General features: G+C 42.9%; 1 protein-coding gene across 2 annotated transcripts; it reads right to left on the bottom strand.

Annotated features, from left to right (window-relative positions):
• Positions 1-901: 901 nt before the first annotated feature.
• fancd2 (FA complementation group D2) lies at positions 902-16,240 on the bottom strand. 2 transcript variants are annotated; one of them, XM_047583507.1, is made up of 44 exons: positions 16,136-16,238; positions 15,850-15,910; positions 15,365-15,499; positions 15,228-15,295; positions 15,048-15,154; positions 14,907-14,967; positions 14,781-14,833; positions 14,603-14,681; positions 14,342-14,466; positions 14,173-14,260; positions 13,985-14,089; positions 13,800-13,900; positions 13,607-13,718; positions 13,475-13,510; positions 12,705-12,851; positions 12,476-12,610; positions 12,262-12,393; positions 11,722-11,829; positions 11,519-11,628; positions 11,352-11,406; positions 10,116-10,235; positions 9,903-9,976; positions 9,668-9,811; positions 9,276-9,376; positions 9,069-9,184; positions 8,879-8,987; positions 8,694-8,792; positions 7,815-7,909; positions 7,570-7,725; positions 7,359-7,475; positions 7,056-7,184; positions 6,843-6,961; positions 6,632-6,742; positions 6,301-6,431; positions 6,091-6,190; positions 4,582-4,704; positions 4,230-4,323; positions 4,011-4,082; positions 3,813-3,851; positions 3,650-3,724; positions 2,399-2,473; positions 2,104-2,250; positions 1,912-2,022; positions 902-1,158 (listed from the first exon to the last, which is right to left on the bottom strand). In XM_047583507.1, the coding sequence occupies exons 2-44, from the start codon at positions 15,908-15,910 to the stop codon at positions 1,084-1,086; spliced, it is 4,350 nt and encodes a 1,449-aa protein (XP_047439463.1). In that variant the 5' UTR covers positions 16,136-16,238; the 3' UTR covers positions 902-1,083. The 2 variants fall into 2 exon arrangements, with proteins under 2 accessions (XP_047439463.1, XP_047439462.1); XM_047583506.1 differs by having other exon boundaries at positions 11,519-11,829; positions 16,136-16,240.
• Positions 16,241-16,347: the final 107 nt, after the last annotated feature.

The following is a 16,347-nucleotide window of genomic DNA, read 5'->3' as shown; positions in this document are numbered from 1 at the left end:
ATCCTTATTGATTTTTTTTTCTCCAACTCTCACAGTCCTATTGGACCTCCACAGAGTAGTTGGCCTGGCAACTTGTGATATGGCTGCCACATCCAGTTTCTATAGCGTCAAATAACTAAATGAATAACTAAAACAACCCCTGAATCAGGAAAATGGACACTTGAGTATTATATTAACTACAATGACAGAAACCATCCATGAAAATATGAAAAATTATTTGACGCGTACTTTAGTTTTAGGCCAATACTTCAACCAGCCACCAGGGGGAGCTGTACTTGCTTTGGCTTCAGAGCCATATCTGTTTGGCTTCAAGGCATGATGTCCATCTTTATACGGTCTATGATTTAAAGCTACACTGTACAACTTTGTTTCCCAGTGTTTACACAAACACTGTAGATATGTGTATGTTGTAAGACTCCAGTCTCTTCTTTCAGCAAAGACATACCAAATGTAAAGTGACATGCGATTACAGGTTCTAGCCTCTTGCTCCAGCAAACAATCCAAGTTGATATGAAACAAAAGTACCACTACTAACAGATTTAAAACTTGTGTATACTGCAAAGCAGAGCGACCATGGGGAGGTTTTATGGGCTGGAAGCCCAAATTATGTAAAAATAAACAAATATATACTTGAAATCATTTAAATTGTGGGCCCTGAATCTATAATCAATGAAAGTTTAGCTTTTTGAATGGAATTATGGAAATGAAACAACTTTTCATGATATTCTATTTTTTTTGGAAAGGGTCTGTATATATAAAAAAAAGTTCCACAATGTAGTTTTAATTATGTCTTTTATTTGTTAAAACACATCCACATACAATTATTCACCTAACGGAAGTCATCAGTCAACAGAACAGAGAAACTGTGGAAATACATAAATGCATACATGTTTTTTTTTATATATGCTTACAGTATTACTGCCAAGAAAGAACAAAAGAAGTGCAATTAAATATATGTATTCGTGATCCTCTATTTGTGGACTGCTTTTTGAGTTGTGAAAAATTGTGAATTTAAAAGGTGTTTGTGAAAAAAGTCTGTAAATGGAGTACTAACACAAATGCAGTTTGTTCTGTTAAAAAGTGTTACTCCGAGTCATCTGTAATGTCTTCTTCCATTCTGCTACACTTGGTGATTTCCTCCGAGTCACTCTCCTGTGCCTGCAGGAAAGCACAAGGGAAACACAGTGAAACAGGAATATTTTAATGTCTGAACATGCACGAATAAAGCAGCACTAAGGAGAAATGATGGGACTTTTCAGACAAATTACCCTTTAACTGTGTCAGCCACTAATCATTAGCTTACTAGAGAACTCCAGCAGTTATCTTATCAGCCGGCTACCCTCTACAGCTTCACCTACCTTTTAACCGACGTCTGGTTTGAAATTCACAAAGCAATGGCCGAATCAACTGGAGGACTGGAGTCAGTTTTATAAACTGTACAACCACTGCGTACTTCTAATGTTGCACCCTTACTGTTCTCACACATGATTTTTTTTATCTTTCATTTTTTTTTTATCATAATTTATCAGTTTCAACCTTAGACAAAGTAACCAAGACCAACCAAGAGCCTAATCCAAACCTACAGTGATCAGGCATAACATTATGACCACCTTCCTAATATTGTGTAGGTCTCCAAAACAGTTGGGACTCATCAGAGAAAGTGTCCTGTGGTGAGGCCTTTGGGGCAGTTCTTTGGTGCAGTTCTAAAGCTTTCTCAGCAAAACATTGAATTGTCACAATATGGTCAGTGTTATTTACTTCTTCTGTCAGTGGTTTTAATGTTATGGCTGATTAGTGTAAAACAATATCTAATTTTCATGTCTGAAAAACATAAGCAATTATGTTTTTAAATCTGCTTTGCTAAGTTCAAGTATTAGATTTGCCTCTTTCTAAATAAAATGAGGAAAATACCTCATCTTCTGACTGTTGCTGTGGCAGTGGTGCAGGCTGCCCCTCTTCATTATCATCATCATCATCCTCCTCACCACTTTCCTCTTCCCTCTGAGTAAGAATCTCTTCGCCCTGCAAGATACAGTACACGTTTCCTTTAAGTTCATGGCTCAAAAACATGCAGTCATTAATACAGGTTTGGTAAAGTGTCACCTTCAGGTTGCGATTCTTCAGGTTACCGATCCAAAAGGCCTCCTGACAGTTGTTGAGCATCAGCATGGCCTTCACTCTGTACACAAATAACTCGAGGCTCTTCTTCAGAGCTGGCACGTGGTTGGTTAAGCTGGTATCCTGGTGAATCTGAGTGACAAAATGTTACTCCTGAGATTAAAACTAAAGCACTGCACAGACTCAAACCATCAGGAAGAGTCAGTTCTCAAGACTAACAGGAATGACATGAATGAATACAAAAACTACACAAGACTGATCGACAAGAGTCTGCGGGTACCTTAGAATGTCCACACATATGATGGAGCTGCCGAGTGCTGAGCTGGAAGGTCTTCAGCAAACTCTGGACATCCACCTTAAAAGTACAATGCATCAGTCACCTCATTAACAAAACTCCTCCTGGGGTTTAAACGTGCTTTTCTGTGCTTGGCCCTTATGAAAAATGTTATACTTAAAATTAGAGCTGTCACAATATCAAATTTTCACTTTGCGATTGTGGACAATAAAGTTCACAATAACGATATTGTTACAACATAAACAAAATCCAGGAAATGCATCTTTAACTTTATTTATGTCATTTTCTCTTTTGGGAGATTACTGGATTATTTACACCGGGGGGGCCCAAGTTCTTCCCATGGAGGGTCAAAATTGAATCTATCTGACTAAATAACAAAAATAACTGAAGTATTTGAAAACAGACATGGAACATTACCTGGGTTTGGACCTATATCTTCACATACAGAGACATTTAGTGCAATAGGCAAAGTAACAGGAGACAAAACATGCCCGAAATGAAATCAGTACTGTACTTATTGTGATGTCACCCATTGGATTCTGAACCTCGAAAATGAAGCCTGAAGTGGGCGGAGCCTGCGGTTGCCGTGTTGGATGAGCTTTACTCGCCTCACACTTGGATACTCCAGATATGGACATGGGGGATTGTATTGGACATTGAGACCCGCCCACCCGACTCTCAGCTACCTGTTAGCTCAGGCTACCGCCTGTTACTCAAAGCGGGAACACCCTTAATTATGCAACGTCAATACCGGTATATTGCGCTAGCCCGACTTTAAATTCTATGTTTAAATACAATCTTTGCTGAAGGTGAAGGTTTTTGATAGAAAAAAAACAAAACAAAGAAAACTTTGAAAGTTTGAACAAAGGTCGGAAAAATGAACCCCAGTACCCCAAACTGCACTTCCTCAAATGTCCACTTGAGGCTGGCTCCAGAAGTGAGTCAATTCCCAAAGACTGCCCTATTAAAATGCCCAAGTTTACAGCAGGGATAACCATGCCCACTGCCTCGTCCAAAAAAACAAAAGGCTGTGGCTGGTTTCCTCTCGCATGCACCACCTATTTTCCCATCATTAAATTAGCTGGGGGATGGGCGGAGTCATGCACAACCAAGATGGCAATGGCATGTATCACTAAGAGTGGGCTTCAAAACCTTGAAATTATGAATTTGATGAAAACAACCTTAGAAACTGGTAAGTGGTCTGCTAATAGGTTTTTGCTCATATTAAATACCTACCTTGTGTCTTTTGAAACTGTAGTCTAGTATCGGCATCCCCAACTTCAGGAAAGACTCCAAGAAAAGACGGCCATACTGCCAAATGCAACATTATAATCAATCAATACAGAGTTAGACAGCTGAATCAGGAATCTTACTTACTAAGTGTCTAAAGCCAACTCACCTTTAAGCACACATTGAGAACCGGCCTCGAATCAAACACCTGCAAGGAGATCAGAGGACAGAAGAGATGAACCCATTCAGGACATATGAATTATGAGATTATGATATCACTGACCTCCTGCTCAAACAGTAATCTGAGCACTGGAAACAGGTACAATCAACTTTTACAGCTTTATGGTCGTGCCAACGGATGTTTTACCTTAACGAGGTTGACCAGGATGTGAAAATCTCTAACAGCCAAGTTCCATGTCAGCAGTTTCTCGCTCTGAGCCTAGAAAAAAGAATGAGAAAAGGAAAGGACAACTGATTATGCTTGCATATTGTATATTAATACACAGCTCAGTTATATCTTGTGGATAATGTAGAATAAAATGCAAACGGGAAACCGGAGTGAACAGTGCGACACCTAGTGGCTGACCTCGGAGCTGTCACTCATTTTGCCAGCAGGAATCTTCCGGACAGCTTTCTCCAGCTCTGCCATCAGCACTTTGTAGAACACCAGGAACGTCTGCCTGGAGAGAACCAGAAAATACCGTAAGAATGAACAACACAATAACAATAATGGTAATAACAATAATAATAATAATAATCATAATAATAATAATAATAATAATAATAGGATGTAGGATGCAAGTGCTAAGGATGGTGAGGACAGGTGGATGACCGTAAATACTGAGCTGTAGTTGCTGTTGCATTATCAGTAATTCACAAGAAACCTTCCATTTTACTCCAGTATATCTAAGAGCAAAGAGCTGGAGGTGTGGGTCTACCTGCTGAGAGTGGGCCAGGACGCAGAGCTCTCATCTTTGGATACATTGAGGAGCTCAGTGATTCCTTCTCCAGCTATTTCCTCGACTGCCTTCAGAACGTCATCAACATGGTCCAGGTAGATGCTTCAGACATGCAGATACAGACAAGTATTTAAACAGGTTTGATGCTCACTGCTGTTATATATGATGATAAACACCTTAAACTAGCATCAGTGTGCTTTAAAACGTTGGTAAGCAGATAATGGAGCTCATGGGACGAAGAATTCTGATGATTCCCTCAAAGTTTAACATGAATGTGTTGTGTGTGGGATGTACAACCAATACAAAGACACACAGTCAATCTATCCAAGGAATTTGCATTGCAAATGACACAAAACACAAAAAATAGTAGCATCAGAAATTATGCTACTGTTGTTCTACTACTGGGCAGAACATCTATTAATTTATTTTACATACCGTATCTCCTTACGTTATTTCAATTTGATTATTACTACAACATCATTGCCTAACTTGATATGATGAACAAAATAATGGCTTTAAAGAGGCAGGAGCTAAAACTGGGCGTTAAAACACGGAGTGAAAAGATCTGTTGCAGAATATAAAGCACGAAGAAACTAATGCAGCTTCTGAAGATAAAAGCTTATAACCCTACTCTAGTAGACGCCGAGAATGAAATTACGAGCATGTAAATGAACATAATTTGGCTCCTTTAATAAGGTCTCTTATTTAGAGAAATTTATTCTGTAGGGAAATTAAAGGATTATCTGTATATAAAGGATTTTCAGAGTAGTACCAAAGTCCCTACAGTATCATGACAACATACAGGTTTCAGTCTCTTTCCTTTTTAACCGTAACACAGTAAAATACACCTATATGCCAGTTCATCAGGTACTCTAACAAATGCATTCCATTATTACAGCTCTGTCCATAAAGGTTATGGTATATTCAGTGAGTGTTTAACTGAGAGCTGTTGATTCAACTGTGTTTTCAAAGTCCGTGGTTTGTAGTACAATTGAATTGTATTGTAATGTATGGGCACACATTTCTATTATTTTGACATTTTAGACACAAACGACATCCTCCAAAAGGATCATCCAGTTGAATTGCCACCTAACTTACACAGTTTCAACATAAACTGGACTTTATTACAGTCATGAAGGGAGACTTAGTGCAAGACTGTTACATTAGAATAATTTGGTTTTCACAAGTGTACATGATGAACTGGCAAGAGAGTGTATTATCAGTTCTTCAAAGTGAAGATTTGTTTATACTGCTGCAATAAATCCACACTGTGGTCTACATCAGTGCTCTATGTCACAAGTATTTGCTCTCTGTAAATACTAGAACATCAGTCAGCCTCTAGTCAGCTGTGTTATACTTCAAACTATGAAGTTCTGTTCTGACCAGCTCATGTTGGAGTTAAACAGCACTTACTGAAATTACAGCAATGCACAAAAGAGGGTTAGAAGATGTGGGAGTAAATGGTGTGTGTGTGTTGTGTTGACACACCTCAGGAGAGTGTGAAGTGCTTCATTGAATTTGTTCCCCCGCTCTCTTTCTCCGTTAGCCGTCACCCAGGCCTGGCTGAGGAAATGACGCGCAAGAGAAGCTGGGAAGATGAAAACAAACAAAACAAAAACAAAAAAACATCAGATTGTCATCACACAGTTGGACAGCAGATGACCGAATTAAAAGCCGGTAACGTTTCATGAGCCTGACCGGTCTGCTCTCTGTAAGCAGCAGAACCTCCTCCTTTCTCCGACACGGTGGACAGAAGCTGGGAGAGACACAGAGCCGTGCTGAGATTTGGCATCGTGCTTCGGAAGTTCAGCAGGTAGTGAAAACTGTCTCTGAACAAAACAAAAGTGAACACAGTCAGTCTGTAATTCTGCACAGAAACACAAATTAAAACAGTGGGAACAGAATGCACTGTCTTTGGTTTTTCTATTGCGGTCAAAAGACGCTGTAATCCACTAAAGATAAATCATTTAAAGACAGATAAATCACACACAGCAGTGTCTCCTCTCTGGCTCATAAACAAACCACTGACTTGACAAGCTGCTCCATGCTCATCTCAGCAGCTCCTTCTTTGAGTCGTCCGGCCAAAACTCCCAGAGCCTTCTTCAGTAAGCTCCGTTGTCCTGGTTGACTGAATCCAGACCTGACAGACGCACAAACACACACACACACGTATATATATGTACAACAAATCTCAACTCCAGCAACACCTCATTAAAGCCAGAGACGCTGGGTGTGCTCACCAGCTGAGGGTGGTGTTGAGGACCTGCAGGAGCAGCTGGTAGCCTGACGACATTAACTGGTGCTCCTGCACATCGGTGGCAGGTCCATCCACAACGCCGTTGTTTTCCGACAGCAGGATCTGTCAATATCCAAAAAAGGACACCAGACAAGTTGTTGTAAGAGAATCCTCAGAGATGAGGAGATGATGATCAGCACTCCTGATGATTTTGCACCTGAAAGTGGTTGTGGCAGTTCTCCAGGTGTGAGCAGAGGGCGGGCAGCAGCTGGACGCAGAAGGAAGCGATATCTTTGGCGCTCCGCTGCTGGAGGTGGGAGAAGCCCACACTCTTGTCGGCCCTCACCTTCATGAGAACAGGTTTCACTTACTTATTATGAAGTCATACAGTTTTAACCAAACGTGTGTGGCACTTAGAGCCATCTAATATCTTGTCATAGCCTTTTAATTTTATTTGCCTCCACCTGAAAACTGATGAAAACAACGCAGTGATCTCTCTGTGTGCATTTGTTTCCTGTACCTTGAGGAAAGGGGCTCTCTTGGCAGGGGCAGCTGCGAGACTGAAATCCAGTTTGCGAAGCATATCCTCCAGCAGGAAGACGAGCTCAGCAGGACCCAGCACGACCTCCTCTCGCACCTTCATAACGTAAGAAGAGATATTTGAGCATCAAAACCAGCCCTGGCAGGTAATCTGTGTCCGACTGCGCTATCGTTTTAACGAGAAAATTTACATTGGTGTGCAACTCGGAGTCCAGCAGCGAGCGCGACAACAACCCGCACTGCAGGACACTGAGCAACTCCATGTCCAGCTCTCTAAAAAAGTGCCTGTAGGACGCCAGGCTGACCCCGGGCCTCGTCTCCTTTTCTTTGTCCTTTTCTGGCTGATCCTTCAAAAGAAACACAATCACATTTTCAGCTCATGGGCCCGATAAAAAAAAAAAAAGAATCAGAACCTTTCTGAGAAGTCAATGTTCACCTGCTGAGTTTCATCTGCTTCTGTTGCCTCCTCAGACTGACAGAAGCTTTCAGACGGATTCTTACCGGAGGCTTTCCTCTTCTTTCCTGTGACGTCTAAATAACACATGAGGGTAAGTCCACGATATAAGGAGTTCTTATTAAGATATTGGTGCACATAGCAGTACAAAAACATAGTACAGCAATAATGAACACGCTATTAGAGCAATTACACTGAACTGTGTGCTGCACCTTGGCACTACCAAGATTTTTATTTTTTTTTTTATCTACACAATGCATATATTTCAACTTAAATAAAGTATACCCATCAGCCACAACATTATGACCACTGGCAGGAGAAGTAAATAACATTGACCATCTTGTGACAATACAATGTTCTGCTGGGAAACTTTTGGACCTGTCATTAATGCGGATGTTACTTAGACATGTAGCACCCACCTAGACCCCCACCCCATAACAATGACACTCCTTGATGGTACAACTCAAACAAAACATGAAGAACAGCACAAGGTGTTGACCTGGCCTCCAAATTCACTAGATCCCAAACTGATCAAGTATCTGTGGGATGATCCACAGAGGCCCCTCCCCTCAACCTGTAGGACCCAAAGACCCCACTAACAACATCCTGTTACCAGACACCACAGGACACCCTCAGAAGACCCTGTTTTGGAGACCAAGGAAGACCTAGACAATGTTAGGAAGGTAGTCATAATGTTATGCCTGATCAGTTTATTAGACATTATATCCCTGCTGAGTATCCAGAGACAGCTACAGAAACACTGAAATTGTTGCGTCCATTTCGAGCATCATATTTACACATGTGAAGCAGAACAACATTCGAACAGTGATCTGACTGAGTGGTTGTGTTTTTAAGAGTCACCTTTCTTTGTCTTATTCACAGGAGGGCTGACACCAGGTACACTCCCATCAGTGCTGTCATTATCAAAGTTGGCGACTGGGGGAACATAGCCCGGCGCTCCTGAAAGAAAAAATTAAAGGGTTAAAAAAAAGTGTCAATAGAACAGACCCTGCAAGGAAAAGTGTTTGATAAAAAGAAACCTGTACCTGCCAGAGCTCTCTCCAACAGCGTCTGGAGGTAAGTGATGTTCTGCAGGCGAGTCATCACTTTCATCTTCATCTCAGTTTCCTTCAGCCTGCAGAACCCGTTTATGACCTGGGAAAATCAGACTCGGCTTTAGTCACGGATCTCTCACCTGATGGAGAGAAACACAGCCTTCTGGTAACGTGCAGGTACCTCTCTGAACCAGTTGATGGTGTAAAAGAGCAAAGAACAGAGGAACTCCCTCTCAGCTTTGGAAAGGCTTTCTGTTTTCTCCACCACTTCCATGTCCGTCAGGATCAGAGGGCAATCTGAGGTAAAGACGCAGACATGAATTGTTTCACAGACATAGAAGACGAGAGAGAACCTTTTTCACGACATGTGTCGCTTCCTCTTCCTCACCCAGAAGGCCGTCAATCTCCCCCAGGTCTCCCTGATGCTGTCTCTCCTGACTCAGCCTCAGGAGGCGAAACAACGGAGCCAGGCAGAGAGGAGACACTCGCCTGTCAGCACAAGGTACACAAGTCAAAAACTGATGACATGCACATCTGGAAACACAGCTGAATGAAGCCAAACTGCGAAATCTGACAACCCTCATTAGTTTTTCTATTGTGTTTATTTTATCTTCACCGCTTTTTTAAGGCGAGATGGGGACGACTTTCTCAATTCTTGAGCACGTCCCAAAAATATAGAGAATTGACGGTAAAAATGTTTCAATCTTGAACTGAATCTTGAATTATTGTTGTTATTCATCAGATCCGGTTTGAGGCAGTGGAAGCAAGGAGCTTTCTGACCTATGTGCCTTCTTGGTTTGATTCTGCTGCTCCCCTTTGTTCTGGATGTCTTTGGTCAGCAGAGGCAACAGGTTGATGGCAATGCTCCCCTCACTCTTCTCATTATCCAGGTTGTACATCACACGGGCTGGGAAGGGGAAGGAACTGGAACAATCAAAGAACAGGGTTCAGTGAACACTGAAGGAATATTAAAGCATACTGAAAAGAACCGTTTCTACCGCTGTCCACCACTGACCCGGTTATTTCCAGCTCTACGTCCACTACGTAGTCGTTCTGGAAGTCATCTTGGACACTGTCTCCGATCATGCTCTGTCAGCAGGAGGAAGAAAACACAAGGATGATTTCATTTTACAAATGTTAATGAGCGTCTATGATCTCCGCAGCGAGTTTCGTTAAAAAGGTTTCACTTAAAGATCGGAGGCATTTGGAAGGAATTACCGCGACTCACCTGCACCTGTGGGTCCAGGCTGGAGCTCAGAATCAGGTTGGCCAGTTCGTCGTAGTACAGAGCTGTAGCCTCGGGGGAGCTCTCACTGCTCGACTTCACCAGCTCCAGCAGGGCTGTCACCTGCAAACACACACAGAGCACACGTGTTTCATGGTCACAATTCTGAAACTAAACTAAAGAAAATATTGCATACACCTCTGATCTAACTGATCCTGTCATATTTCATCAGCCTGAAGATTTTAAATGAATAAAAATGTACTGGTTCACAAACACGTTTATTAATGATAGTGATGTGCCGAGTGCAAATATGTCGGTGGGTGAAACAAAAGGCCACATCAACAGTAAAAGAAAATGCACCAGTCAGGCATAACATTATGACCACCCTAATATTATGTAGGTCTCTCTTGTGTCTCCAAAGCAGTTGTGACTCATCAGAGAATGGACATGGGTCTTCTGAGGGTGTCCTGTGGTGTCTGGTAACAGGATGTTGTTAGTGGGGGTCTTTGGGTCCTATGGGTTGAGAGGAGGGGTCTCTGTGGATCATCCCACAGATACTTGATCAGTTTGGCACCTTGTGCTGTTCTTCATGTTTTTTTTAGTTGTTCCTAAAGGGTTTTTGTGTGTGTGTCTGTGTCAGGCTGCATCCTGCTGGGGAAGGCTGCTGGCATGTTTTAGGGTGGGGGGTCTGGTCTGGTCTAGGTGGGTGCTACATGTCTAACTAACATCCACATGAATGAAAACCACGTCCAAAGGTTTCCCAGTATAACACTGAACGGTCAGAACATTGTCAGTGTTATTTACTTCTCCTGTCAGTGGTCATAATGTTGTGGCTGATTGGTGTATTAGATAATTACATTCCCTAAAATACCATAAGGATGTCGGCTTATATAACAGACTGAGGGATAAGGATAATAAGCTGAGAGAAAATAATTTGTTCAGAGGAATCCTGTTTGCATGTTGAATCAGAGGGTGTGAGAGCCCATCAACCAAATCCTCTTTTGGTCGCAAATATAGTTAAATGTCGTTTGAAACCATAACTCTAACGAAAGGTAGCGGTAAATACTAGTTAATTAAACATTTTCTTAGCTAAAATAAAATAGGCAAGATGGCAAAAACATAAAGCCATTTTATCAGCTCATGAAAAGGAAATAAATGTTTTTTCCCATTAGCTCATGGCTCATTACCATATAAAGGCTGTCTGAATGTATGAAGTGACTTTAGGTGTCCAACAGTTACCTGTCTGAACGTCTCCTTGGACAACGAACCGTTCTGTGCCTCATTGGCTTTCGCCCTGGGATGGAGGTGGAGGAGAGAGTGTGTGTGATGAGGACACAGACAGAAAAAGAACTGAGAGAATGTGCAGGAAAAACACGGTGAATAAGAGGAGTGTGAGAAACCTGTACCTGGACGCCCCCATGCTGCCCACGATCATTACGGCGCCGATGATGCCGATCCGCTTGTACTTGGGCACAGTGCTGGAGAGCTGTTTGCGGATCACGATGTGCAGGTCGTCCTGAGGGGAGAAACGCAACAAGAATGATGTTTGAGTGCAGGAAGGAGAGAAAGAAAAGGCAGAGGCGATGGGTCGTATCTGAATATGTGACACCTGGATGTGAGATCCTTGCTGCTGCTGCCCGAAGGCCAGTCTGCTCAGGAGGTGGAAGAGCCTTCGAATCTGCTGGGGCGTGAGGTTGTCCATGTAGTCCAAGATTCCCTGCGTCAAATATCAGCTTGTGTTAGAGTCAAGACACTGGCTACTGTTTACAAGGACTATATTTTGAAATATTTGGATCAGATATTCCACCTTAACTGTTACATATGTGTTTAGAGGACACAAAACATCAAAAAGAAAACAACTCTTTGACAGACTCAAAGTGTTTCTACCTCCTGTGGAGCAGCTAATGTGAAAAAATCGTAATATGTACAAAAAACATTTAATGTTTGATTATCAGGGATAAGGAATAAAGGCTAATAAAGGATTTTACACCACCCAGGTCTAACACATTGAAAAGTCTTTGATTTATTTATGTAGTGAGTTATTATTTTTATACCGTGCAGGACACTAGTGTCCATGTAAATGAAGCCACTCTCCCTAGCTTCAACGTGTCTCTGATTCCCGCTCATAACATTCACATCATCTCATTACCTTGACAAACACGGCATACTGGGCCATCTCCGAGGGCTTTTCCGTAACCAGACTGCAGAGCAGCTCCAGAGCCACGTCCACCTCTCTACCCACACCACTGCACACATGGGTGACTAGAGAGCCCACCACCTCCTGTAAATACAACGTGGATAAAATGACCTAGTTTGGAGAAAAAGATCATAACTTAACAAAGGTTTTTAAAATGAGAGCACACCTGACGACAGTAAGAGTCAAAGGCAGTGAAGGAGTGTCGGTACATGTGGCCTCCAAAAGGCACCACGCAGGGGTCTGGGGAGCGCAACAGACTCTGAGCCAGAGCCAGGATGGAGGGGAAGTACCCTCTCATGACCTGTAACATAACCGGCAATACATGCAATATATACGTCAAGCAATAATGACTGGCTGTGACGGAATAACAGAGTTTAAGCTAAAGGTTGAGCCACCTGAGCGTAGTCTCTGAAGGTTTTCTGCAGCAGAGCCTCTTGGATGAGCCCAGTCTTCACTTTGACCTTCAGCACTCTCTCGGCTCCGCGTCGGCTCTGGTTGGCGTTGTTGGAGTGGAGGATGAACAGCAGCAGCAGATCTAAGACCTGACGTGATAGAGCAAAGAAACTGAAAATCACACAAAAAAAAAACTGGGAACCACCCAGGAAATAAAAATCTGTGAGCGTGAGGGGAGCGGTAAAGTTTTCATGTAATTGCTCAGAATTAACGAAGCAACCGTTTTCAAAACCATCAAATTAATTTTCCACCGGTTTTTACAAAAGCTCGAGACCAAATTACACGCTAACCTGCACACTAATATCACACTATATTACGTAAACACTATATTCTGTTTGGATATTTCACATGAGACTTGTGGGATACGCAGATACTGATTTTACTGCAGTTTCCGTCCGTTTTGTCCACTTGCAGCACACAGAGCAGCCAGCCAAAGGTTTGGTTTGGTTTGTAGAAATGCACAAACAAAGAGAAGTGCACATGTCTGGCAACACCCTCTTATTTAAACATTATGCAAGGCTTAGATAAGGAAAGGGTTAGGGGCCGACCTTTTCCAGAAGGTGGCTGAAGCAATGAATGAAGAAGGCTGTTACGTGCTGCTAGAGCCAAACAGCAGGATTAGTGGAATTTTCATCAACTTTGTAAACAATTTAGTAGGAAAATGCTCAGGAACTGGGATAGTTGGTGCATATAAACATTAGCCAGTCCTCACCTTGTGGTCCTCCACTTCTTCCACTGACTCTATCGCCTGATAATAGAAAATGTTAAGTCAGAAACACTGAATGTAAAAAATATCTCTTTATTTTATCAATTTACCAAGAAAAACAATCTCTCTCTTTCTCACCTTGAGCCAAGCTTCAGAGATGGTTTTCTGGAATCTCACTGCTGACTTGATGCAGTCCAGGATCAAAGCGACGCTGTCTTGGCCGCTACCAGCTGCCTGTGCAGTCGCGGATCTGCCCAGAAAAAGGACTCATTAGATGAAGGCACCAACAACCTACGTCCAGAAAGGTTCCGGGCCGCACGTACGAACTTACACCACGGCTGATTTGCTCTTCATGCGGCTCTGAGAGGCCTGCAGCGCGGGAGGAAGAACGCACTGCTCCAGCTCCAGCTTTTTACGAAGATTACACACCACCTGCACTCAGGAAGCACATGCCAAACTTGTATATATTACAACACAACACACTATACTGTATGATGTTTTGACAAATCCTCTGACCTCGGAGACGTCCGAGGCTGAGACGGAGTGCAGGATGAATTTGACCACGACGGGCAGATCCTCCAGTTGCACGGCGGCCAGCGTGGCCATAACACCTCCACGGACCTGATAGGGCCCAGAGTAACGGGTAAAAACGCAGTGACGTGTGCGCATGTGTGAATTTGTGTGTGCATATGTGTGCGTGCTACCTCTGTTAGTAACGAGGAGGTGAGGTTCAGGCTAGAGAGGGCATCCAGGATGGGGACGGTCAACTGAGAGTTCTGTTGGAGCAACGAGCTGCAGAGAGGAGCAACTGTAAATCAGCAGACTGAATACAGGGAAAAAACCAGATCTGCAGCACAGAGGCACCGCGCATACTTGAGCTCCTTGGCTATGTCGTTGTGCTGGGAGTCTTCCAGGATCTCTGGGAGACTGGTGATGATGTCGCGCTGAACCTCCAGCGGCGCGACCGACACCAGCTCCATGAGCTTGGCCGCCAGCTCCTGAAAGAAGCAGCAGAGGCAAATGACGACGGCAAGAGACGACTTAAACGCCATTACAGGGTAAACAGAACAGATCAGCACACACGCAAACACCTTCAACAATCACATGTGCACTTAGCGAAACCAAAATGACAACCTTGGTGTCCACAACTCTGTCTAGCCACTTGAGCTGGTTAATGATCAGGCGTGGGATGCTGAGTGCTCCATCACCAGAGCTATGAGGAACAGAACCACAGTGAGAAAAAGAACACAATGAAACACTAACGCAATAAATGGTTTAATAGTTAACTCCCGTAACCTCAAGAAATACTGACCCTTCAAACATAAATTCAGGGAGCTTCTCGAGCAGGGTGTTTACGATCAAAGTCTACAAGAAAGAGAATGAGATGAAGGATGCGTGGCAGAGGAACAGCGTGCGCATGTTTTTCAGTGTGACGTACCTGCAGCATCTCGATGCCCAACAACATGCGCAGCAGGCTTTCCTGGAATGAGCTGCCAGAACTGCAGCACAGAGGACAACGCGTCAGTCTGACCACACACACAAAGACCCGCTAAAAGCAGCACGTTCTCATGACAGTTACCTCAAATCTCCATCCGACACCCGAGGAACACATGGAAGGAGTAGGTTCCTGAACCTGTCATGGTTCTCTATGTATGAGTCCAAACCAGTGATGAATTCCTCTATGATCTGAGCAATGAAAGGGCGATTAAACATGAGCAACAAGCTCTTTTTTATACTGTGTTCAGTTTGGGTCACTCACCCCAGGATACCTTGGACTCTTCTGCAGCTGTTTCTGTATCCGTTTCTGGAAAACGATCTGGTCAACAGCTGGAGGAGGAATGATGCAAGTGAATGTCTAATTTAATTTTAAAGACTTTGACTGAGACTTACACTTACCAATCTCATTGGATGTGTCGCCGTGCTTCAAGGTGACACCTGCCTCTCTCAGGAAGACATCAAATACACTTTCATTTGTCTCCTGTGGATCTGACTCCTTGGGTTGGCGTCCGGTGCTGCGGCTCTTTTTTGGCTCTGTAGGAAAAGGAATAATTAACTCCAATAAATATATATATCCGAGGTTCAACATTCAAGATCACTTCATTGATCCCCAAAGGAAAATTATTTTATCCCGAGTTAAGACAAACATATCTGAACGAGACATAGACATAACAATACATTTACATATAATATGAATGAACACTTGGCTAAAGTATCTCAGCATATGATTAGCTAAGGTCTCTTGCGTGCAAAAGTGTCACAGACAGTGCAATCAACCAGAACATCAGTTTCACCACAGTTGTGTATTCTAATGGCTGTGGGGATGGATGACCTCCTGAGTGTAGAATATATACATGAAGTGTTGTGATGAGACATAAACTTACTTGTAGTCGTTGAAGCAGCTTCTCCTGCATTCACAGAGGAGCGACGCTTTTTACGGAACATCTAAATAATTAACGTTATAATAAAAAGTGAGAGAAGTGGTAAAAGGTACGCACAGAAAAGAGAAAAAGGAAAGAGGAAAGAAAAAAAGACAAGTATGACATTACAGCAAACTGCTCTGTGTAGCTGAATAATCCAGCGACTGTGACACAAATATTCTTTAGTGTTTTATCAAGGTCATGGTGCCAACAAAAAGGGTATAAAACTACTTTTAAAAGACAGACAAACCTTCAAACGATGACACCCTGAAAAAGTTACAAAACAAACCTCCGCGCCAAGCTGCGGGACGACGTCAACGTCAAGACGTATGCGCTTGCGCGAGCGTATCAAAGAGTACACTGGATCAAGCTGTTTCAAGCAGCACTGCCTGCTTTGCTTTTTTTACTTTGCTAGCAACAGCTCACTGACGTGCTGTTTGACCAACTTAGAGGATGCAACGG

The sequence above is a fragment of the Mugil cephalus genome, chromosome 4, assembly GCF_022458985.1.
Source record: "Mugil cephalus isolate CIBA_MC_2020 chromosome 4, CIBA_Mcephalus_1.1, whole genome shotgun sequence".
NCBI lineage: Eukaryota > Metazoa > Chordata > Actinopteri > Mugiliformes > Mugilidae > Mugil > Mugil cephalus.
The sequence above is the reverse complement of the archived record's forward strand: the minus strand, read 5'-3'. Positions and strand labels throughout refer to the sequence as shown.

Bases quoted from the DNA above. Each gene is read 5' to 3' on its own strand.
- fancd2 (XM_047583506.1), bottom strand. From the start codon at position 15,910: ATGTTCCGTAAAAAGCGTCGCTCCTCTGTGAATGCAGGAGAAGCTGCT. The intron at 13,511-13,606 runs GTGAGAAAGAGA...TTCTATTATCAG, and splicing joins TCTCTGAAGCTTGGCTCAAG to GCGATAGAGTCAGTGGAAGA. The intron at 7,910-8,693 runs GTGACTCTTAAA...TGTGTTATTTAG, and splicing joins TGTGAATAAGACAAAGAAAG to ACGTCACAGGAAAGAAGAGG.